At 44.6% G+C, this 24,055-nt stretch overlaps 1 protein-coding gene across 3 annotated transcripts; it reads right to left on the bottom strand.

The window, feature by feature from the left end:
* Positions 1-630: 630 nt before the first annotated feature.
* Positions 631-23,514, bottom strand: cracd (capping protein inhibiting regulator of actin dynamics). Of its 3 annotated transcripts, none has more exons than XM_028588106.1 (9): positions 23,456-23,514; positions 10,330-10,498; positions 8,017-8,149; positions 7,772-7,927; positions 6,175-6,390; positions 3,869-6,044; positions 2,441-2,631; positions 2,167-2,329; positions 631-791 (listed from the first exon to the last, which is right to left on the bottom strand). In XM_028588106.1, exons 3-9 carry the CDS (start codon positions 8,056-8,058, stop codon positions 631-633), a joined length of 3,105 nt encoding a protein of 1,034 aa, XP_028443907.1. In that variant the 5' UTR covers positions 8,059-8,149; positions 10,330-10,498; positions 23,456-23,514. The 3 variants fall into 3 exon arrangements, with proteins under 3 accessions (XP_028443907.1, XP_028443910.1, XP_028443909.1); XM_028588109.1 differs by having other exon boundaries at positions 6,175-6,387; XM_028588108.1 differs by lacking the exon at positions 23,456-23,514 and adding an exon at positions 17,121-17,166.
* Between the last annotated feature and the right edge of the window lie 541 nt (positions 23,515-24,055).

Here is a 24,055-nt window from a genome sequence, read left to right as displayed (position 1 = left end):
TACCATCCGTTTGATTACACACCGTCACATGTCAGAGCTTCACCTCTCTACTAAAGAAGTATGTGTGCACTTTTTTTTTTATGTGTTGAGTGATTGATTTATTTACAACCATAGGGACAAAGTTGGCTACAAAATGAAAGAAAAAAAAAAAAAACTAAAATTGGGGTTGGCTATTGCAATGGCCAGCTGTGGTTGTGATTGGCCGCTGCCCTCCCCTCCCCAGACTGATTGTTCTGTGGGACGTATACTTTGTGTACAGTATGTGCATGCGCACAACAATTGTTAACATATCTGTGCGATTGTATTGGAATATTTGAATGTGAAGCGCACTTTAACATGATAATAGTACCAGCTTGTGTGTGTGTTTGTGTGTGTGTGTGTGTGTGTGGGGGGGGGGTTATGAGTTGTTGCAGGAGTTTTACTTGTTTCACAGACAGGAGCGTTTTCATGGTGAGCGATGAGATCTGGAGTTTTTCTTTTTTGGGAGGGCAGGGATGGGGTGATGGTGACTCTCCGGGTGCTTCAGAGTCCGTGGGCAGTGTGCAGTCTGAACGCAGGCCAGAGATCAGTGTTAAGCTGGAGTGAGTGTGTGTGTGTGTGTGTGTGTGTGTGTGTGGGGGGGGGGGGGTGTTATTTGATGATCTGAGGACAATCGCTCCAGGCTTTGGCCTTTCTCTTGGCCAGAGCCAGCCATGCCGGCTCCGTGGACACCTGCGGGGAGTCACTGGAGGGGAAGCGCTTTGACACCTCCTTGACAGCAGGTGGCGACGGCGTAGAGTCTGCAATCTCAACTGACACAAATTGAGCACAATGATTAGTTACACATCTGTTTGTTACACCACACAGCCTTTAAAGGCTCTTTTTATTCAAGACGTTTACCTGCAACTGTTATCTTCATTATCAATTAGTCTTCAGATTATCTATCTCTCTATATATATCTTTATCTCTCTATCTCTCTATCTATCTAAACATCAGAAAAGTGTAAAAAAATAAATAAATGCCCTTCACAATCTCCTAGAGTCCAGGGTGACGTCTTGTTTTGTCCCACCAACAGTCCCAAACCCTAAAATATTCGGTAACACTTTACTTGAAGTCATGACACATGAACCCTAACCCTAAAGCCCCTGACACACCGAGCCAATAATTGGCCGTCGGACAGTCTGGCGAGGTCGGTGACTCGAGTCCGTTTGTTGTGTTCCGTGCTGTCGTCTGTTTTAGGGGCCATCGGCCCGACCACACCACCAATCTGATTGGAAACTGCACGGCCTATTTCTCGCTTAAAATGTTTTCACAAACACGTTTCAGTGAACTATTTTCGTAAAATAAGAGATCGTATTTCGAACAAGCCGCCATTACTATCGGCTGGAGAAGCCAGACCCATGTGACGCGTTTGTCATTTCTGGTTTTCATTTTTTTTTTATTACGTCTTGCGCACGCACAGAACGTACGCTCAAGATGGCGTTGCTTCGGTTTGTTCCGAGGCACTTTTTGGACCTCGGGGGAGCCGACTGATCAGTCCGTCGGGTTGGTGTGTCGGGGGCTTTACCCTAACATGTCATGACAAAAAAACGAATGATACTTACTAAAAGAAGCGTTATGTCATAAACGTTTCTAATGTTTATGACACGTTCATGACAGTATCATGTCACTCTTATGTAGATACCTTCTTATGTATATACCTTCTTATGTAGATACCGTAAAGTGTAACCAAATAGTCCCCTAAATATCATGTAAAACAAGGAAAAGCAGCAAATGATCACGTTTGAGAACCTGGAACCATCAAATATTTGATGTGTCGATTTGGAAAAATGACCGAACAATTATCGACCGATTATGGATTCATTTTCTTTCAACGGTTTAATCAGCTAATTGTTGCAGTTCCATTCTAATGTGAATTGAATTGAAAATATTTAGGAGTTTCAACATACAGTACTGTAACATGCATTTAGGGCTGAAACTGAAAAGTATATCTAAATATAGATTAATGTGACATTTTGTTTTGATTATTTAGTCACCAACAGTCTGGACAGAACAAAAAAAGCAGCTCATCACATTTCATAATTTCAGCATTTATTTTTCACATTTTCACTTAATAAAAGAGGATTATTAAAGTCACTCAATCTCAGCAATATATAGCTTTATAATTTTAGACGCACAGGTTCTTACCAGTGACAGAGCTGGGTAAAGTGTTGGCTTTTTTCAGGTTTTCTCTGCGCTCAAATCGCCCCAGGAGGCTGTCGGGTCTCTTGGGCTCCTCTGGCGTCTGAGGTTTAGAAGAAGGACTGGTGCTCCCGCTTCCTCTGCTCTCTGTGGGGCTCACCAGCATGACCTGCTGAAGAGATCAGTGTGAGCGGATGAGAGGAAGAACACTGTCAGATTATGTGAATGTCAGAAGAAATATTTATAAAAAAAAAAAAGTGCGTATATGTGGGGCACATACGCTGTCTCTCTCTCTGGCTTGTTTTTCAGCCAGTTTTTCAGCTCTGTGGCTACGACGGTCCTCTCGGTTCTGGTGCTGCTCCCTGAAGCCCTTCTGCTTCTGCAGAGCCAGTGTGATCCATAAGGGCCCGGCCTCCTTCTCCTGGACCTTCGCACTGTCCAGCGAGTGCCTGCTCTGTAGCGATGGTTTTTCTGAAGGGCATATTGACATATTATCCGTCTGGACTACTGCAATGGTGTCCTGTCTGGACTGCCCAACCAAGGCCCTTAGCAGACTCCACTGTGTCCAGAACTCTGCTGCCAGAGTTCTAACCCACACCAAGCCCTGGCAGCATATCACTCCCATCCTCAAGTCACACATCAACCTACAAGATCCTCCTGCTCACCTACAAATCTCTCCATGGACTCTCACCACAATACCTCACAGATCTCCTCCACCCCTACACTTAGTCACGTTCCCTGCGGTCCTCCTCCCCCCGCACAAGGTTGCAGACTTTTGGGGACAGGTCTTTCTCTGCCAATGCTCCCATGCTCTGGAACAGTCTACCACTCCACGTCCACTCTGCCCCACCCCTGCCCATGTTCAAAAAGCACCTCAAAACATTTCTTTTCACTACGTCCCACCCCCAACCCCATTTGTTAAGCGACCTTGGGTACCATGAAAGGCGCTACATAAGTCAAATTTATTATTATTATTATTATTATTATTATTATTATTATTATTATTATTATGCTAGCGCAAAACATTGTTTGAAATTTGCTCTAATACCATTGTCTACAAAACCGCAAATCATCACATACCCTTCACCATACCTAGAGATTGGCATGGTTTTATTTCAGTTAGCCTAATAGCTGGTTTGATTTGCATTGAGAGATGATTTTATGGAAAGTACCCCATGCCAATCTCTAGGTATGGTGAAGGGCATGTGATGATGTGGGGGGACTATTTTAATTCCAAAGGCCAAGGGAACTTTATCAGGATGCATAGTATCCTGGATCCATGAAATAACTGGCCTTTAAAAATCAAACTCTGCCTGCCCCTATGGGAACATAGGGGTGTACTGACTTTTGTTGCCAGCGGTTTAGACATTAATGGCTGTGTGTTGAGTTATTTTGAGGGGACAGCACATTTTAGTTATACAAGCTGTACACTTAATACTTTACATTGTAGCAAAGTGTAATTTCTTCAGTGTTGTCCCATTAAAAGATATAATGAAATATTTACTAAAATGTCAGGGGTGTACTCACTTTTGTGAGATACTGTATAGCTTTTTTTTTTTACCGTACAGTCCTTCTCATCTAACTCTCAGCAAGAAAAGGAATAAGCATTATGCCCAAAATGTCAAACTATTCCTTCCTATATGTTGGTGGTAATTTATTTAAAAAAAAATAACATAACAGCTGTGTGCTTGATGACAGTAACACTGACCTCTCTTGATGAGCTCTGTCTTTCTGTCCGTCTTCTCTCTCCAGGGGATGTTAATGGACTGGAAGAAGGATCTCTTCTCCTTCGGCTCCTCTTCCCCTTGGACCTGGCCTTGGCTGCACCGGTGCAACTGGGCCACCGCTGAAGGGTCCTCGCTCCGGTTGGTCTGCTCCTGGCCGGATGTCTCTGCAGCCCCTGTCCTCCGGACCCCGGCATCACCGGGAGGCCCATGGACCGCTTTAGGTAGCGGCGATGGGGGAGGCGTAGGGGCTGCTCCGCTAGGTTTGGGTGACGTGGTCGGTCTTCGGTAGACAGGTGGCTTGGAAAGCACTTTCTCACCCTCGCTGTGTGAGATCGGGCTGGTAGACTTACCCGGTTTAGCCCGAGGGACGGCGTGGGAGGCGGATGCATGGAAGTACTTGCCGGCCGCGCCTTCTTTCAGAGGCGATGTAGGAGTTGTGGATTTGTCCGAAAAGACAGAGGAAGCGTCGGAGTCGGGCTCAATGGGGGTGAGAGGAGAAGGGACGCCGTCGAAGCTGTCCCCTGCACTGTACCGCTTCTTCCTTTTCTCGGTGGACTGTTCGCCGTGGAAGCGCAGGGAGTAGTTGGTCCTCCTCAGCTTTATGCCAAAAGGCGAGGGCTGGTCCTCACCGTCCTGGCCTCGGATCTCTCCCTCCTCACTTTCAGACCCCTCCGTCTCCCTCTGAGCTGGGCTCTTCAACTCTGGCCCCTCAGGTTTGGCTCCGGGGCTGGGAACCAGGAAAGAGGGGAGGTCTTTGGCAAACACGCATTCCTCTGACCCTCTTTCCACGATGCGGACGGTTTTGCTCGTCCTGCTCTGAGGTTTAGAGGACGGCGCTGGGGACGCTGCGGTCGGGCTGTCAGACCGAGTCGCTTCCTCTCCTGCTTCCTTATCATCTGCGCCGAACACCTCAGAGTTCCTGTTTGAATCTCCAAACTTCTTCTTCGCAGGGGTGATGGAGAACTTGGCGCTGGCAGACATGGTCTTCCTGAGGTTCGCGTGGGAGAACGCAGGCGGCTCTTCGCCGCCGGTCTGAGGCTGGCCCTTGCTCGGCTCTGGGTACTCGTCGTATTTCCCCTCCTCTACCCCCTTGAATATCTTTGATCGGATGCTGGCCCATTCTGCCAGGACGGACTGGTCCGTAGAGAACGAGGACTCGTTGAGGGATTTGGTTTTGCCGGACTTGCGGTCCGGTGAGGTCTTGCTCTTGGTGGGCGGTGTTCCCTGGGCTTTTTTATCCTCTCCCAAACCCAGCAGAGACTTGCAGGCCGTGTCTTTGATGTGGTCTAAATTGACCGCTGTCCCACAGAGCTGGGCGCCTGTCACCAAGATGGCGGTGTGGGGGACGTATGGAGACGTTAGCAGGCCTTCAGAGGACGAAGCCTTGGCGCTCTCTCGCTGCTCCGCTGCAGCAGCGCTCTGGTGGCCGCCAGCCGGTGTTACCGGCGTCAGGTTCACCTTCTGGAACAAAATCTGCTTTTCTCCAGAGGACACTTTGAAAGAGAACGGCCTCTGTCGCTCCTCCATCTCCCTCCAGCGCAGCTCCTCAGCTCTCCTCTGCTCCTCCTCCTCCTTCCTCCTCCTCTCCTCTGCATCCGTTCTTTTCTTTTCTTCAATCTCCCGCGACCTCATCTTCTCCGCTTCCTCCGTTTTCTTTCTCTCCTCTTCCGCGAGCTCCTGCTGCCTCCTTGCTTCCTCCTCCTCCTCTTTCCTCCTCTGCTCTTCCAGTCGTCTCCTCTCCTCCTCCCGCCGTCTGTGCTCCTGCTCCTTTCGCATCCTACTTTCCTCCTCCTCCCTCCGCTCTTCCTCCTCTCGCCACCGCCTTTCCTCTTCCTCTCGGATCCTTCTCTCCTCCTCCTCCCTCCTCCTCCTCCTCTCCGCCTCTTCTCTCCGCCTTTGTTCTTCCTCCTCCTCCTCTAGTTCCCGCAGCCTCAGCTCCTCTGCTGCTCTCTTCCTCCTCTCCTCTTCCTCCTGATGGAGCCTCTGGTCCTCGAGCTCCCTCTTCCTCCTCGTCTCCTGTCTTTCCTCCTCATGGAGTCTCTGCTTCTTGAAGCTGTCCAGGGACTCGGCCGAGGCCCTGCGCCGGTTGTCCGTGGAGACGCCCGCCGCCTCGAGGTCCTCTTGCACCACACCGGGAATAGATCCCTCTTGGAGGTCCTGGGAATGTGGAAATATGATTAGCTCCTATTTTTTCTTAACCAGAACAAACGGGTAGGAAATGTCACACAATAAATCAACAGCATGCTAGGACACATTTGAGGCAACTCAACGTTTGACTTTGGCTCACCTGTGTAAACCGCCGGTGTTTGCGGGAAATCCTCTGGTTTTTGGGTTTGACGGACAGTTTATGCTTGGCAGCGGTGTTGTCTAGGCGAGGAACAGACTGTGGAACGGCATCCAGATCGATGGACTCGATAGTACCAGTGGGCGGAAGAACTCTTTTGGACCTCGGTGATTTCACCGGGGTGCTGTGTGGTCCGGCTTGTTGAGCCCCCTGGACCTGCTTCAGTCAGAGCAACAGAGCTTTTATTAAAAACTGAAACACATCTGATCGTAGTCCTAAAAGATGCAAAAGAACCTTTTTTATTCCACTCTAGTTCCTTTTCATACCTGGCACCTACTTTACCCATAATGCAACTGCGATTGCAAACAGTTTAGTATTATTATATATACTGCTATTCTTTGCAAGACACGCCTGCGTAGCATCAAAGCGCTAGGATTGGCCAGGCGTGGGTGCCCAGATGGCTCAGTTGGTAGAGCGGGCGCCCATATATAGAGGTTTACTCCTCGACTCCGACCTGCGGCCCTTTGCTGCATGTCATTCCCTCTCTCTCCCCTTTTCATTTCTTCAGCTGTCCTGTCAAAGGCCTAAAAATGCCAAAAATATAATCTTAAAAAAAACAAAAAAAAGATTGGCCATGCTGTTGCGTTCAGGTCCTCTCCCATGACCAATGGGCTATCCTGGCCCTAACCACTCAATGCCAATGCCTCACCTCAACCATCTGCCTAAGCACTAATAACGCTTCAGAGCTCCAGCCAGCTCACAGCAGGGTCTGTGAAGGTGCACGGGCCGACCGGCAAGGCAGCGACCCCGGCAGGCACAGGCCGACTGGGGAGCTTCTGAAGTCCGACACAGTCAGACCAAATTTGCAATTAGCAATCATTTTTTTTGTACAACGGCCCATATTTGAGCTCTACATAGTTGATTTCTCGCATAAAAAAAAAGTCTCAGAAGTGAATTTTGAGTGTGTTTGTTGTTGGCTCACGTCATTCTTCACACCGTGCCATACATTAAAAATCAAACCTTCAGGCTTTGCAAAAGGGCACACAATCCGGGATTTTTTTGCAAATATGCAGTAGTTCTTCTCAAGACCTGTAAACAGACTTTGATGTGTAAAATTGGTGGATTTCCCCTTTAAAAATTGAACCAAACTGTCATCAAAATATACATTCAAGGTCCTATATTGTAAAAAAAAAAAATGAGATTTTCATGTCTTTTTTTTTTTCTAAAGCAGGTCGAGCTGCCTGGACTTCTGTACGGATATCACAACTATTTACATTTTACTATTTATAGCTGGAAAGTGCTGCTACAGTGCCGTTACAGTTATTCCCTGGCTGCAATGACGGTGCAGTGACTCCGAGATCCGGAAGCGCTGACCAATCAGAGCTGACTGAGCTTTTAAGGAGGGGGGCTTAAAGAGACGGGAGCTAAAACGGAGCGTTTCAGACAGAGGTATGAATACAGGTATATTCAGACAGACAGTATGAGAAAAATAATGTGTTTTTTGAACATTAAAAGCATGTAAACATGTTCTAAGAGAAACCCAAAATACAAGTACGAACCTAGAAATTAGCACAATACGGGATCTTTAAAATGTTGTTACCTTTGGCTCTGTGTCCGCTGGCTCGGCTTCTACCTGGGCCACAACCTTCAGAGGACTCCGGGGAACCTCTTCCTCATCTGAACTTCCCTCATCTCCTTCACTTTTCCTCAGAGAAGGTAGTCTCTGGCCAAACTTTATACCTTGTGCGATCTGCCTCTGTTTGACCAACAGAAAAGGTTGCATGTTATGTGTGTAGACAGAAGATAACTGTTCAGCCACTGAGTGCACACCTCTACAAGGCCCACCTGCAGATTCCTAACTTTATCCGAGACGTTTTCCTGGGACATGCTGTGATTTAGACCGGGCTCGGTCGCCGGCTCCTCTGGGATAAAGATGCTGTCGTGTGAGAGAGCTCGAGATCCGATGGGATTCAACTCCCTGCAGAAAAATAAGAGCGTTTTCAGTGCTGCAGCGTGTCATTACTGCAAGTCATTCATTCATTCATTCATTATGATAGGGCTCTCCGTAAATCATTTCACACAAAAGAAATACAGTGCCTGACAAAAGTCTTGTCGCTTATCTAAGTTATGTATTATTATATATATATATATATATTATATATATTGTAGGAACAACAAATAATAACTTGACTTGTAGTTGATCAATTGGAATCATAAATGGCTTATATGAAAGGCAAAGGCTTCTGGATTATGTTTATTATACCAAAATAAAGTCTTGTATCATTCATTGAGTTTTATAATTTAATTAGGACAGAAAGGTCAGATTTGGCTTGGACAAAAGTTTTGTCGCATACAAAAATACAGTAATGTACGGTAGAAATTATACTTTATTTTGAATACACAAACATGCTACAATAACATCAGAGCATACGTAAAGTCATGGTGCCTTGGGAAAAAGAAAATGGTTTGGAAGACTACAGCCATATGTCTTGGGAATGACTCAAATAACTTATTGATAAAGTCATCTGGAATAGCAAAGAAAGCAGTCTTGCAAGACTCCCAGAGTTCATCAAGATTCTTTGGTTTAATCTTCCAAGCCTCCTCCTTCATCTTACCCCAGACATGCTCAATAATGTTCATGTCTGGTGACTAGGCTGGCCAATCCTGGAGCACCTTGACCTTCTTTGCTTTCAGGAACTTTGATGTGGAGGCTGAAGTATGACAAGGAGCGCCATCCTGCTGAAGAATTTGCCCTCTCTTGTAGTTTGGATTGTAATGGGCAGCAAGAATTTGTTGATACTTCAGGCTGTTGATGTTGCTATCCACTCTGCAGATCTCTCGCACACCCCCATACTTGGATGTAACCCCAAACCATGATTTTTCTTCCACCAAACTTGACTGTTTTCTGTGTGAATCTTGGGTCCATGCGGGTTCCAACAGGTCTTCTGCAGTATTTGCGGCAATTGGGATGCAGTTCAATGGATTATTCATCAGAAAAATCAACCCCTCTGCCACTTTTCCACTGTCCATCATTTCACCAAGCTGTGGGCCTGTGCGAATGCAACACAATTTTTAGTTGTCTTCTATTTAATGCTAGTTTGTGAGCACTAATTCGGCCATGGAGACCACTGCGTGAGATAATTCGACAAACTGTTCTTATAGATACAGGGGTTTCTGGTGGCCAGCCCAGAAAAAGGGCTGGCCCTGGACTGTCGAAGCAACAAACGGTCCTCTCGAACAGTTGTCTTACGGGGTCTGCCTGACCTGGGCTTGTCATGAACTTCACCAGTTTCTTCAAATCTTTTTCTTATCCTCTCCATTTGACGTTTGGATACATTGAAGATGTCTGCCACCTCAGCAGCAACACTTGGTCTTCAGGCTCTTGATGATCAGCACTCTGTCGGTCTGTGGTTGAATATTTGGCATATTGTGAGAGGTCAGGTTGCACTTCACATGAAGGCGTGGTGTGCTGGAGTTCTATTTATGCACACCCGGGAATATGTTAATTATAGTATTTGTCACAGGTGAAGCTCTAATCTGTGACTGGTTGAATCATTTAAAGACACGACAAGACTTTTGTCAAAGCCAAATCTGACCTCTCTGTCCTAATTCAATGATAAAACTCAATGAAGGATACAATACTTTATTTTGGTATACTAAGCATAATCCAGAAGCCTTTGCCTTTCATATAAGCCATTTCTGATTCCAATTGATCAACTCCAAGTCAAGTTATTATTTGTTATTCCTACAACTTACATAAGCAACAAGACTTTTGTCAGGCACTGTATATGACCTCTTTACACACCAGCAATTTCAGCACATTTAAAGGCTGAAATGGTGTTGAGTCTTTCAGAAGCTGCATTTGAGCAGAGGCTCACCCTTTTCTCTACAGATTGTGCAACCACAACTTCGGAAGCTTTCATGAGAGTGAGTTTAAAACGCTTTCATTTTTCTGACAGTGAAAGAAATCTGATAAGAAGCAAAGATAAAAATCTTTCTAGAAATTCAAAACCTTCCTGTATAGGCAAGAAATTATTAACAAGATGTGCAGTTGCAGCTTTTACCAGCGCTGATAAAATGACAGGAACACAAGCTCAGTTTCATTATGTATAACTCAGGCAAATATGTGTAAAAAAAATGAAACTTCGGTGTAGTTACCTCAGATTTGAATTTGACTCCTCATCGTCAGAAACAACTCCATTGCACACTTCCCCGGTAGAAAAACTCGCCTTTAGCTCTGCTCCATCAAAGCCCCCCTCGGCCTCCCTCTTCTTCTTCTTCCCAAAGAGTCGTCTGAAGGGCTGGAATTTGCCCTGTCGCTTTCTCTCTGTTGGCAAAAGACAATAGATGACATCCACAGCTACATGCAATGAAATCATTAATATTTATATCTCGCCCTCAGGTTAGATAACGAGCAGGACGGTGTCTATGGGCGTGTACTTTTGTATGCACGTGTGTAGATAATGAAATGCAATTAATTGAATTAAAAGAAAAGAAATCAAAAATAGCAGCTGGAATGAGAAGAAAACCTTGGCTCTTTGGTTCATACTTACTTGTATTCAAAAAGGAAGTGGGAAAGAGAAACAACACACAGAAAAGGGGAGCACCGACAGCCGTAGCAGCTTTAGAGGAAATGGGGAAGAAATCACTGAATCACTGACTAAAAACAGGCAACACAAATCCACGATTGGTCCCGAGAGAAAAGAAAGCAGCGTAGACCCACAAGGACATCCTGGCTGTCCACACGGCTCCAAGAAGTTTCCGTCAAATGTGTGACTCATTTCCAATTTGACCTCCAATGTTTCAATAGATAAGAACACTATAAGATGTACACGTGTGTGTTATCTGAAGGAAACTGTCATTATTACATAATGACACACCGCAAATCACTCTGGCAGATTCCATAATCCATCGACGAGTGAGGCAATCCCTTCCATGTCAAATTAGTATGGAACAATAAAATAAAAAGGAGCAATGTGCGGCCAAAAATAAAAATGTGTTCTGACCTACATAATAAAACAAAAGCAGTTGGTAATAAACTCCTTTAGTGCTGGTTCATGAGGAAGTCATGGACCAAAGTTATGAAACTAACTTTTGGACTTTTGGTTGATATCTTTGTTTCCTCATGCCCGAAAGTTATAAACTCTTACACATAAGCTAAACTTTCCCACGAGTAAAAGAGAAAAACATTGCTTTGTTCTCTCCTCGGGATCCCAAAGATGACAGAGTGTTGACATGATGCCATTTTGAAAATGTAAACATATCTTTTATCTCAATTTCAAAATGCAATAAAGTGTGTTTCTCAGCACTGCTTTGTGTGTCTACGTCATTCTGGCTGTGCGTTTTGTTTGTGTCCGTGTATCTGTGTACTTGTGGCGGTCCACTGGGTGAACTACTGGGTGAGGTTACAGAGCGACAAAGCTACTCTACACCGCTGTGCAGACAGCCGTTCTCAGGGCTCCGTGGGTATCCCTTTCAGAGCTATAAGTAGCAACTGGTGTGGGATTTCACTTCGCATGCTGCTCACTGCACCCGAGGCATCATGGGAAACAATACAGTAAACTAATTTCCCCCACGTAGATCCTCGACGCAGAAATGGGTCTTTATTTTTGCGTGGGAGAGTTTAATGTGTGTGTATTTGTACTATATATGGGCTATTGACAAAGATATAAAGAATGTGGGAAGTATTTGTTGTGATTCTGTCTTTTATTTGTTTCTACCAAAGACTATGTTATTAGCCCATTTATGCAACAATGTCATCCAGAAACCATGTATCTCCACAAGGCAGAAGTTGTGACAGGGACAAATACAGTTGTGACGGATACCACAGTCATGTGCTTCCATTTTGTCCACACTTGGTTTATTTTCTGGAGTTTTCTTTTGTAAATGGCACCAGTTTACCACTAACTTTAACAACTTACGAACCCTTTCTTCCAGTGCTGTACTTATGTACTTATATCTTCTTTACTTCCACCATCCTTTTTCTCTCTTTTTTTTTTAAACTGTAAAGCAATAGTTTGACATTTTTTGGGAAATACACGTAGCCTATTCACTTGATGATGAGATTGATACCACTCACTGAATACAGCCAGCAGCTGGTTAGCTAAGCTTAGCATACATTCTGGAAACAAGAGGAAACAGCTAGCCTGACTGTCCAAAGGAAACAAAAATCCACCAACGAGCATCTCTAATGCTCACTAGTTAACACGCTATGGGCGATCTAATTTTAACGATCTAATCGCACAGCATGAATGGCCTGGAGGAGGTGCATTTAGGGCGTGTTCAAATCCACCTTTGCTAGTTTGACGGTGGAAAAAAGGGTCCGTGCACTGGGTGCATGGTTCCAAAGGGTTGTCCTTAGTGTCTTCATTAATTCATAGGTGTGTTTTGGGCGTAACATGCAATCAACCAATCAGAGATCATCTCCCATTCCTTTTAAAAGCCAGGCGCGGACCTCGGCTTATTGCTATTATGGAGGAGGATTTGCACCGTAATATTTTTATTTTCATTTATTTATAATATTTTGCATGTTTGTGTGCGCGGTGTGCATAAGCCTAGGCGCATTTTATTAATTCACTGTTAAAACAATGAAATGCTGCGTTATTGACTTTAGTCAATGGCGTGATCACTTCCCACTGCCTCAAGATAGCAATACGCCAAGAATGCACCTGAACACACCTCCTTGTAAGACCAGCATGCCCATGGGCGCACAGCTGGGCACAGGTGCATTTGCTATTTAAACGACTTGGGCGCTGGACAGGAAACTAACAACTGCGTGGCCCTTTAGCTTGTGTGTTCAAACTAAAAACCTAAGTGTAAATAGGACACGTTGTGGTTTTACGGGGGGGAGGGGGTGCACAGTGCTAAACCAGAGGAGATTCCAGGAAGTCACCGCTCCCAGCCAAAAATCAGTCCAGCTGTTGTTTTCACACCCGTTTTTACTGACTTGAAGTTTGCTAGCAACCTTTAAAAGGTGCAGGTAGGCAGATTTTGTTACCTTTGGACAGAGCCAGGCTAGCTGTTGGACTGAACTCACTCGAGAGTGGCATCAATTTTCTCATCTAACTCTCAACAAAAAAGCTAATAAAAAGGTATTTCCTAAAATATCAAACAACTTCTGAAGAACTGCTTATATGGTTGGAGGCAGCACTTTTCACTGTTGTGGTTAGATGTTGGGTCACAGTCAATATTTGATAATCCTACTGTTCAGTTTTTTTTATATGGAAATAGGGTTTCTAAGGATGGTAGTTCTGAGATATAGGCCTACTGGAGCGATTATGAGACTTGTGTTTTTAATCTTTATTTAGAAATATATATTTGTTTAATTAAAGAGTCCGTGCAGATTTAAGATTTCATAAGGCTTTATCCATGGTATTGCATTTTGTATTATTAACAAAATTCAGTGTTTTTAGGGTTAAACAATTGAGAAATGGGTTTTTACAGGGCACTGATGAAATGTATATGCTCAATACTCTTATAAAACCCAATCTTTCTTTCTCTGTCTGTTGTGCCGTGAGTAATATTATGGTATGGCACTGCTGTTGTGTTTCCCTGCAGAATGCTCTTCCAGCATCAGTGCCCCGTCCAGTGTTTCTACTCTGGTACGAAGCCCATAATGCACTGCCCTGGGCATGCTCACACACTCATGCGTGAAAGTAGAAAGGACACTTTTCTGCAGCATAGACGACTCAGCAGCAGCAGCAGCAGCAGCCAACCTAACGCTGGGGTTAACTCTTGCTTCCGGTGTGCTTGCAGTGCAGTGTGTTTTGTGCCTGGTCCTCTGGACTCAGACCCCTGCTGCTTGTTCATTCTAGTCATCTGAGCAGGGAATATTTCACATCCGGTGAACGCAAATTAACTAGCTGGCAGCTAAATAAAAAAACATCAGGAGGACGGCTCAGAAGACCTGCTTTTGAAATCTACTTATTCCACAAACGGATAAAATGTGCACAATGCAGCAGCTCACTGTTCTAATAACAACACAGCCAGCAGAGTAAAGGCCGTTTTATGGTCCTGTGGAGACTCCACGCAGAGCTTTCGCAATAGCCTGCGTAAGTGGCCTGATGTTTATACTTGTGCGCTGGTGTGTGCGTCGAGCTGGCGTGTGTGTGTGCGGGGAGTGTGTGGTAGAGCAAAGGAGAAGTGAGAGAGTGACGGCGATTAGCTTAGTCATATAAGAGAAACAAAGTCTCCCCTGTTCTTTCTGACCACGGTGGGAAATCTGGAGCAGGAGAAGTTAACCCTCTCCTTGATTTCACGTTGTTTATGGAGAAGGAGAACCAGGAAATGAGTCGGTGGGAAATGCAACGCTACCAAGCCACGGCTGAGAGACGTGCGCCGCTGCGATATGTAGTGACGTTTTTCGAGAGGTGCACGTCAGGCTACGGCGGTCCGCGGGGGTATGGCGTCAATTCTACGCACAACCATAAAAAGGCCTTAACATTCACAGTATTGCAGAGTAAATTAATGCATTTCCTCTGTCCAAAGGTAACACAATCCGCCTTATTAACACTTATCAAAATTGACATTATTGACAGTATTTTCTTTTCTTTGCACCACTAATCAGATTATTGATGGGATCGAATAAAAAGGGAGTAAAGAAGAGATCAAAGAAGGCAGAAACATGGACCCAGCACACCACTAGCACTACGTAAAGGCTCAAATCAAACCACAGCATGCAGGTCTTAAAGAGACAGTGAAAAAACAAGACGAAACTGAGGCAAAGGTATTAGCATCCTCATGATGTGATCACTGAAACTGCTTTAATACACTGTCTCTTTAAGATGTCCCCAAAAGCACTCTTATTTTTTTTTTTCCTGTTTACCTGGGCCTTTGGATTCCGTTACCTCTAAAAGCATGTCATGCTTAGTTTCCGTGGCGTCCGTTGCCATGGTCACTGCTCACCTTGGCTGTGGTGAGAGAAGAAGGAAATGAGCATGCGGATGCTGTTATCATCTTTACTGCAGCAGGGTTGTTGTAAAGATCCTAAAGGAGCAAGTGTGAGCGTTTTGTCAAGGGGAAAAAAAGAGACTGCAGAGAGATCAGGAAAGGGGCACAGGCTATTTCCAGTGCTAGAGCTGCAGCTGGACTTCATGTCTTGTTTTTTGTTTTGCTCTGCATCCCCTGTAGCATTATCCACCAAAAAGCTCCGCTTTGTTAGCTCTTACAGAACGGCTCTTGGCGATTGGGGCACGATAAAGCCTCGGCATGTTGGCTTGTTGATGTAGAAATGGTGGCACTAAAAAAAAAAGTCAGCTGTACATCTGAAATGACAACACACAGCTAAGATGCGGACAGTGCCAACATTACAAATAAAGAAAGACTCTTGTAGCAGCTGAGTTGAACATGTTCACTTGGAGTAGGATGACCCTTTGCTACGTCTAATCATAGGAGACCCACAGCAAAAATAAACACCCACAGAGCTTCCTATTTGTATCTCATCAACTGACAGCAACCAACAAACCTACAGACCCCTTGCTGGGCCCTGGACCCCGCCTCCTCAAACACCTGTCTGCAGCACGTCGACTGAGCCAGAGGTTTTCTGATGTACAGCGGGAAATGTGCGCGTGTGTGTGTTGTGTAAACCACAAGCAACCGGGCTGGCAGTATTAAACCAGAGAGCGTGAGACAGTACTGAGAGAGCTGGAGAGAGGCCCGCCGTCTCCAGTGGGTTCAGCATGACGTGGGCTTCCTTCCTCAGGGTGACAGGGCCTAACAGACTCTCTCAGAAATGTCTGCTCCCCCCCAAAAAAAAGGCTCTTTGTCTTGCCAGCAAAGAACAAGGAGCAAACAAGCGTGTTGGGTAGTCAGGGTGTGTGAACGCAGACAGACTGTACGTGATTGTGTCTGCTGGTGTAAAGAGAGATATTGTGGATTCTTTGTTTGTCTGTTTATTTGTGTGTTGACTGTGCTTGGCTGCAAGTCCTAATGTTGAGCAATGTTGTCTGTGTGCTAAGAAGCCAGTGTGTGATGTGTTTTTTTGTGTGTGTGTGTGTGTGTGTGTGTGTGTGTGTGTGTGTGTGTGTGTGTGTGTGTGTGTGTGTGTATTGGTGTGTGTGTTTGCAGTCGGATTGCTGCAGCGGACAGACTTGGGCAGCAGCTAGAGATGGGATGAGAGAAGCACAAGGAGCAGCCATGTGCTCTACGGAAGCAGAGAAATGCCTTTGACAAGGATACAGCTGCATCATAGTATGGCGGCGGCATAACACGATGCTGCGCCTCAGCGCTCTCGAAACGAGCCAGCAGCTCAACATCATTCCACGGCGACGCAGCTCTGCCTCAGAGCAGGGCCAGACAGCTACCAAAGTCCAAAAGGCACAGCTTAGTGTTGCAGCGGCCAACCTAACAGCACAAGTAGCTTGCTGACAAAGCAGACAGACGAACGTGGCGGAGCCGTGTTTACCCATTTCAGCTGCGCAGCTCGAGATTGCCGCACACCACTGCAGTAAAACTTTAGGGAACATCGATCTGCCCTTTTGCACAAAGCTCGTTTTACCCAGACGAGCGTCGTCGCTGCCTCCGCTGCGGTTTAGGGAGAAAAACGATGAAATACATACAGAACAGAGACAAAACAGCAGGTTTGGGTTGGTTAGGTCTGTTAGCATCAGGTGCACTCACAGAGGGAAACATGAGCATGGCATGAGGGGTGACATGGGAAGGGGTGGATGAGGAAGCACTTCTAAACAGAAGAACACATTCTCTCAGGCTGCATGAGGACGACGACAAACCACTGTTATCATCTTTAGGTCTAGACTTACACAACAGCTCATCAACACCAACTCTTTGTCCTAATCTCTAGCATTCTCTGAGGTTTGAGCTGCCTCTGGTTTCCATGGCAACATGCTAGCAGCAGCAGCAGAGGCCAGAGGGAGACAGACGCAACACAGAAATCAACTCCCACAACAAATCCTTAACCCAAACAGAGCTGAAATAGTTCACTTGGCACACACCTGCATGTCTCTCCTGATGTGGTTGTTGCAACAGCAGGTGCACTGAGCAGCACAAAGGACAATGAGGGAGTATCCAGGTGCACTTGTTGTTTAGCGCACCCTGAGGAGTCATTTCAAAAATGGAAAATTTAATATCAGGTGCGTGGTGATTCATCGTTATCTCAGCCAGTCACACTGCCGCTGCCAAAACTGCGAGTAAAGCAAGGACATGATATGGTGGCTGGAACTGATAATTCCCACAGTAGTCACGTTTATATTTCAATCATTTTATTTTTTTTATTTTCTTGAAAATATTATTTAACCAAAACCATTTTACTGTACATATCATGTACAAAATGCAATGCTACTTTCCCAGACAGTTTGGAAAGAAGGCCTTAACGCCCCTGGTAAGCCATCATTTTTGAATAAAATATAAAAAAGGAGCATCTTCTGGAAAGGGTGGTCCAAATTAGGGCCGCACAATTAATCGCAATTTTAGCAAAATCGCAAAATGGACTAGTGCAATATCCAAATCGCAGGCGGGGCGCAATATTTGTTAAGGCAAAATATGTGTCAAAACCATTCTAAAATGTTTACAAATATATTTACATTTATGAAAACGAGAATGATCCAAAAATGATCATTCCCTCCAATATCGTGTATCATATTGCAATCAAAATATTTTTTCTCACATCGTGCAGCCCTAGTCCAAATGTTGTTTTTTTACTGTGAATTAAGGCATCACCAGAAAGTATCTGTCTCTATGAAAGATTTAAAATGCCTACATAAAGAAAATTTAAACAGAGAAATATGTCCTCTGCTGAACACTGAAATGCAATACATCTCTACACAACAACAAACAAGTTGTTAAAGGCAGAAAGCCAAACAATTTGCCTTTTAACATGTTTTTCAATCAATAACGACAGTGTGTATGTATACATATCTATACATTAATGTATTGCATTTCATTTTATTTATTAGATTTTTTATTTTTGCATTTACTGTAAATCTTCCATTGATCTTCTAAATGTGATGGTTTGCAAATTGAGACTAAAACCAATTTCTAACAGCAGTTTGATGTGGTCAGCAGTACATTAGTTTGTGTGGTAATTGTACAGCAGCCTGGTGTTGTCTATAAGCTGTTGTGGATGACAGTAAGTCATCCATAAATCCGTACTTCATTACAGACCACTTTACTGGCACTCTTCTATAGTCACAGTAAACTTGTAGTTTAACCTAAATGTATAACCTGGTTACCAAAGGGTTCATTCACAAGATTTAGCATTATTATGTGTTTCTTCTATGTTGATTTTGTGGTGGCGGCCCACCATGCAACATGGCAAAATTTCTGCCACCACAGTATCAAAAATAGGGCTGTACAAAAAATGTAGTCGCGGTTGCCTTTTAAATTATCATGCTGCCCACATTGCAATGTAGACCTGTTGTAGATGTTAAGTGCCCTATAGTTCCTCAAAAAATACAGTTCAATCACAATTGAAAATATGTCTCATTGTGTGTGTGAATAGAGGTGAATAAATATGTTTGTGTGTGTTGCAGCAAAGGCTCAGTTTCATACGTAATGAAACGCGCGCGGTTGGGGGGTGGTTGTTCGAACAGACCTGCCCCCACTGCTTAAAAAAAAAAAAAATCCTAAAAGGAAACACTGTCTAATTGCTGCACATTTCGGTTATGCATTTCAGGTGCAGATGGAATCAGCAAACTATAAACTGAGCAATTTGAGCTGATAAACTCAGACATCTATTTTAAGCAGAACATCAGAGGCCCAGTTTTTTTTTACTCAAATACCAACATATCTGGATGTTCTACCTAATCGTCATGCAACTCTCAACTCCCTTCACCGTTGCGCCATACAGATTGTACAGGGCACAAATATGCCAAAAAAGGCACACGACAGCGAATGTTTACGCAGCGATGTAAACCAAGCCCTGTGTGGGTTGGTGAACAAGTTCATTTCAGCATGTAGGACCCCAACCACCGTCTGCTTCAGTCAGAGCTGAGGAATAGTGTGTTAACGAGATTAAAGCTGCCAGCATGCTTCATCAGAACAGCTTGTCAGATGGTCAAATGGCTTCAAAGACACCCTCCCTCCCACACCTTCCAACCTATGTGCTATGTCGACCATTTTTATAACTTTCTAAAAAACGACATTCACACCAACTTCATGCCGTTACTGGCCAGCTGTGAGGAAGTGACAAGCTGGGTTTGAACTTCACTCTCAAGCTCTTTTTTGACATTTCGGTCACTTTTTCTGTCACCAACCTAATGCAGTGGTGTAGTCTATGTGATACGCAGGTATACAAGGTGTACCCACTAAGAAAGCTCCAGGATTTCCACATAAAAATGCCCAGTGACACGCAACAACATACTTTCCATTATAGTTTTGATAAATTTTAAATTGCCATCTTTGTTTTTCTTCTTTACATAGGCTAAATAAAGGTAATTCCACCGTAAATTGGTGCATAAAAGTGTATCCCAATACAGGAAATTAAATTGTTGATGCTCAAAACTTCCCTGGGAGAGGACACCCAGACCCTTACTATGAAATGACGAAAACACCACTGACAAAGTAAAATGCAGACCCTCTGGTGGTGCTACAGGAAAAGTCAGGGGATCACCAAGTTCAGTAGGATTCACCCTCTGGTTACCATGAATGTCTGTACAAAATGTCATGGCAGTCCCTCCTCTAGTTGTTGAGAGATTTTAGTCTGCACTGAAGCGGTGGACCACCCAACTAACCAACATTGCCTATTCCCTATGGCCATCCAACTAGCATGGCTAAAAACCTGGTTAGAGGTGCTAAACAACCACCAGTAGTAGCCATCAGTGCAGTGCAGGACAAAGCACGACACCGAAGCAATAAACACTACCATTATGAATTTTATATCGCTCCGTTTATGTTCAGACATTATGCTGTAAGGTGTCCATTCTCTAGATATCCACAGGGGTGCATGTGGAGAAACAATGGATTTTAGAGTGACACGCAACATGTATCGTATGACCATGGTTATATTTTCCACATTAGCCAACAGTTAAGTGACAATGCCTGAGTGTGTAAACAAAACCACGACCCGAAAAAGGTCTTCTTCTCTTGCCTGAGCACCTCAACCGCTATGACCTGCGATAGTTGACAAACCAAAAATTCTGAAAATGCTGAAATATTAGTACACGTCACTGAATCGCCCTGTACAGCGTGAGCTGCTAACAATGGCTTTTACACGCAGAGAGCCAGAAAATACACGAAGAACCAATGGAAGCTACAGTTCAAGTCAACATACAAACTGTCCGACACCTTCACTTAACACACTTCATCAACCGTTTAACTTTCTGTATAAGGATGCCTTCTTACCGTCCCGTAGTCGCTCTGTGTGTGTCTATGAATGTGCTGCTGCTCCACCTGCCTGCTGTCACTGTGGATCTAGGGCATTACCTGGAGTCAGGTGTCAGATGCAGTGAGGGCTTAGTTGTGTGTGTGTGTGTGTGTGTGTGTGTGGGCGTGCAAGAGTGACGAGTAAACGTCCCTTGATATTCTCATATCAATGAAAATGTGATTGCCGCTCTAAGGCGCAGCCACATACTCTGGTGTGGAAAGTGGTGTCAGTGTGGGTTCGTGATGCGTGCTGGGAGTACAGCACATGCCGGGAGGGGAGGAGGTGTGTCAGCAGGGTTAGGGGGGCAGCGGGAGCGCTGAGCGAGGAGAGATGGGCGTTCTCCTGTGTCTGTTAGTGCTGCTGTGCTGAGGAGGCACAAAGTGACACTTTGTTTCCCCCCCGCCACACAGCCAATGCAGGAGAACAGAGTGGCATTCATAATTTCTACTGGCTGATGCACACAAAGGCTTTCATTGTGGGTTAACAGTCACTGTGTATGGACACGTGTGATTAGAATGCCTTGCAATACGGTGCGCCACAACTGCTTATTAATATTATGGTCATACATGTTATAGTCTTATAGTGGGTACTTGTTTTTGTCATTCATTCTCAAAGTAAAAAAAACAACAAAAAAAACAGCCGCTTAGTTCCCTGACTCTGGCAGCCCCAATAAGATCCTCATTTTATAGTTATAGGTTATATTATTCTGATCTGGAATCATAATGGCGGTGTGCATCAGCACATAGTGTTGGTGGGTGATAAGGACAGCTCCCCCACTCTACAGTTTTGGCAGCATCACACTGCAGTCTCACAGGGATATGGTAATGATGGGGCTTCACCAACCTGGATGCCGCCTATATTACAGCAGCATAGCACTTCAAAGACAGACTGCTCCTTTGACTGACTCAGAAATAGAACCCCCCCCCCCCCCAGAACTCAAACATGCTCTCACACAGATATTCACATCCACATGTATTCACACACACAGGATGAGCAGTCTTAATGACTCCACTTTATGTGTAAAGAAGCCAGGCTCAACTGCTCCCTCTGCTATCCTCACCAATACTGTAGCAGCCACAGCACTAGCCATGTGGTAAACCACATTCTTCTCATTTCATGAAAATGAGCTGTTTTGAATGCACACTGAAATGTTGGCGGTGACCTCAATGCCTCAAACATGTCCGTAAAATAAACCTTGACATCAGCGGCAATTAATATAGAATAGATACTGTAAAGGGTATAATTAAGAGCAGAGATGTGTTACATAAACATGTGTTACCTTATCTAAGGTTATACATGTTATTTCAGAAGAGTTAATAACTTGATAACCACAATGAATAATTAGGTTGGAGCACATAAGAAATTGAGTGGTAGACTGTAATTACAATGTTGTGCTTTAGATAAGGGCAGCACTGATACTAATATCTGTATATTAGCATATAAAATAGTGTTATACTATTGACAGGGGACAGATAAGAAATACTGTTTTTACAGGAAGATTACTACATCTTAGATCTGAGCATTTACTTTTGTAGTTGCTATTCTCTTTGCAAAATACAGTTTTACATGCAAAACATGCAGGTGATTAGGCCAATGCATCACAGAATGAGCACTTTAGCTTTAGTGATAGGTTTATGCCTCTAAGTAAATTTGGAATGTCTGCCTTTTAATTTTTAACAAGCTGGGAGTTTCCACTTCCGTTTGTCAAATGTGACTGCAAATCAATTGACATTTAAAACGCGCAGAAAACAATGAGTCAGACCGTCTTGGTCTGCCTCACGGTACTTAAAATCAAATCCACAGTTGCAGTTTTATCCGAGGTCAAAGGGTGTTAAGGGACTCAAAATAAAATGGATGCTGACCGGCATGGCGAGGCACTTCACAGATGTCTCTGGAAAAAGTGCTCGTTAGTCACCGTTTGGGTGGTCATGACACGTTTATACTGTGCAGCTCCAGTGCATCTGAGAATCCAAATGTTCAGGTTGGATATGAAGCTGAACATTGCAGCATAAAACCCATTTCTTCTGCAAAACACAGAACCTGGATGGCACATAGCACAGCTCTGTCTTATGTCATCTTTCACCCACCAGCCCATACACCTACTAAATACAGATCACAGGTTATACCTATATCCAACCAGCAGCCTGTAAATGCATTTCTGGCAAAGTGCCATCTATTCTCCTTGACTTTAGGTCTTAGAAAAAAAGTCAACTGTCGATGCGCAGTATTGATTTAAAGCCTTTAAAATGACGCGTGTAAAAAAACACATTAATAATATAATTCTTTTCGCACATGTAGGCCCGCAACATATGGCCTGTGCATGGCTCTCCAGCTGACTCAAACATCCAGCGAAAGGCTGTATCGTGCATCGTTTGGAGAAAGCCGCAGATCGCTGCACATGGCGTAGGACTACATCAACATTTAAAGGCTATAGCTAAAGGCACGGATCAATACCGGACCGTTAATGGCCGATTGGCGGAAGCTGCCGCACAGGGATTACAGTCTATTAATTGCAGAGTAAAAAGGCGCACGGAGAACAAAGAATATGGCCTTTGCTTTTCTCAGATATTGACAGATATCAGAATAGCGTTCAATTGATTAACATTAATTTGGAATAAATAAAAAAAAAACGATTAACTGGCCTACAATTTGGCCTGTTGATATCGGCGTTTGCCCATTTCAAATCAAATTGCAAATCCCAGCCCATTTACAGCGCGCACATATACACACACACACACACACACACACACACACACACACACACACACACACACACACACACACACACACACACACACACACACACACACACACACACACACACACATCTGTGAAGGATGGAGCAGAAGACGTGAACGGGTTAATGAGAAATGAGAGGCGGGATACAGTGACAAGGTCATTAGCGTCGTGAAAATGGACACTTAAAAAAAAACACAATATGGAAGACAAGAGGAAAAATCCCACCACCTTTTGGAACGCGGTTCCTCCTTGTGATCAGCCCTGAGGTAAAGCCCAGCTCCGGCAGCTCCGACCCTTTTGTGTTGCTGATGCTGCGGGTGCCCGACGGGAAGACGCACGCACCGTCAGTCCTATGGAACGCACAGCTGCACGCGTGCGAAATGGAGATGGGAGGGTGTGGCTGCGAGAGAAAGGCGAGCGGCGGCGGCGGCGGCGGCGGCATACATTGCAGCGCCAACAACATACAGTACAATATGAGCTCCTGTCACGATGCGAGCACGTAACTGGAACGTAAGTCCGTGTTTATCGGATGTAATTAAAGAAACAAGGAGCTGAATGGAAACGCCGGAACCGCCCCACACTGTGTATTCCTGAAGGAGTTCATCCTAGTGGAATGCATTGTGTCTGTGCTTTACTGTGGGCCTAGTTAGAATCATCACTGGTGCTGTCAGTCCGTTTTGTAGGCCTATGTATGCTCTACAATAACTAGTGTTTCAGCTGATGATATCCTGTGTATCTTGTCTAATTCACTTTGGGGGTTCGGAGACCACGCAGGGGTCCGCAGAATAAAGGGGGAATCATTTAGTTTCACTATAAATCCATCCTTAA

The sequence above is a fragment of the Perca flavescens genome, chromosome 9 (assembly GCF_004354835.1).
Source record: "Perca flavescens isolate YP-PL-M2 chromosome 9, PFLA_1.0, whole genome shotgun sequence".
Lineage (NCBI taxonomy): Eukaryota > Metazoa > Chordata > Actinopteri > Perciformes > Percidae > Perca > Perca flavescens.
This window is presented reverse-complemented; position numbering and strand designations above follow the sequence as displayed.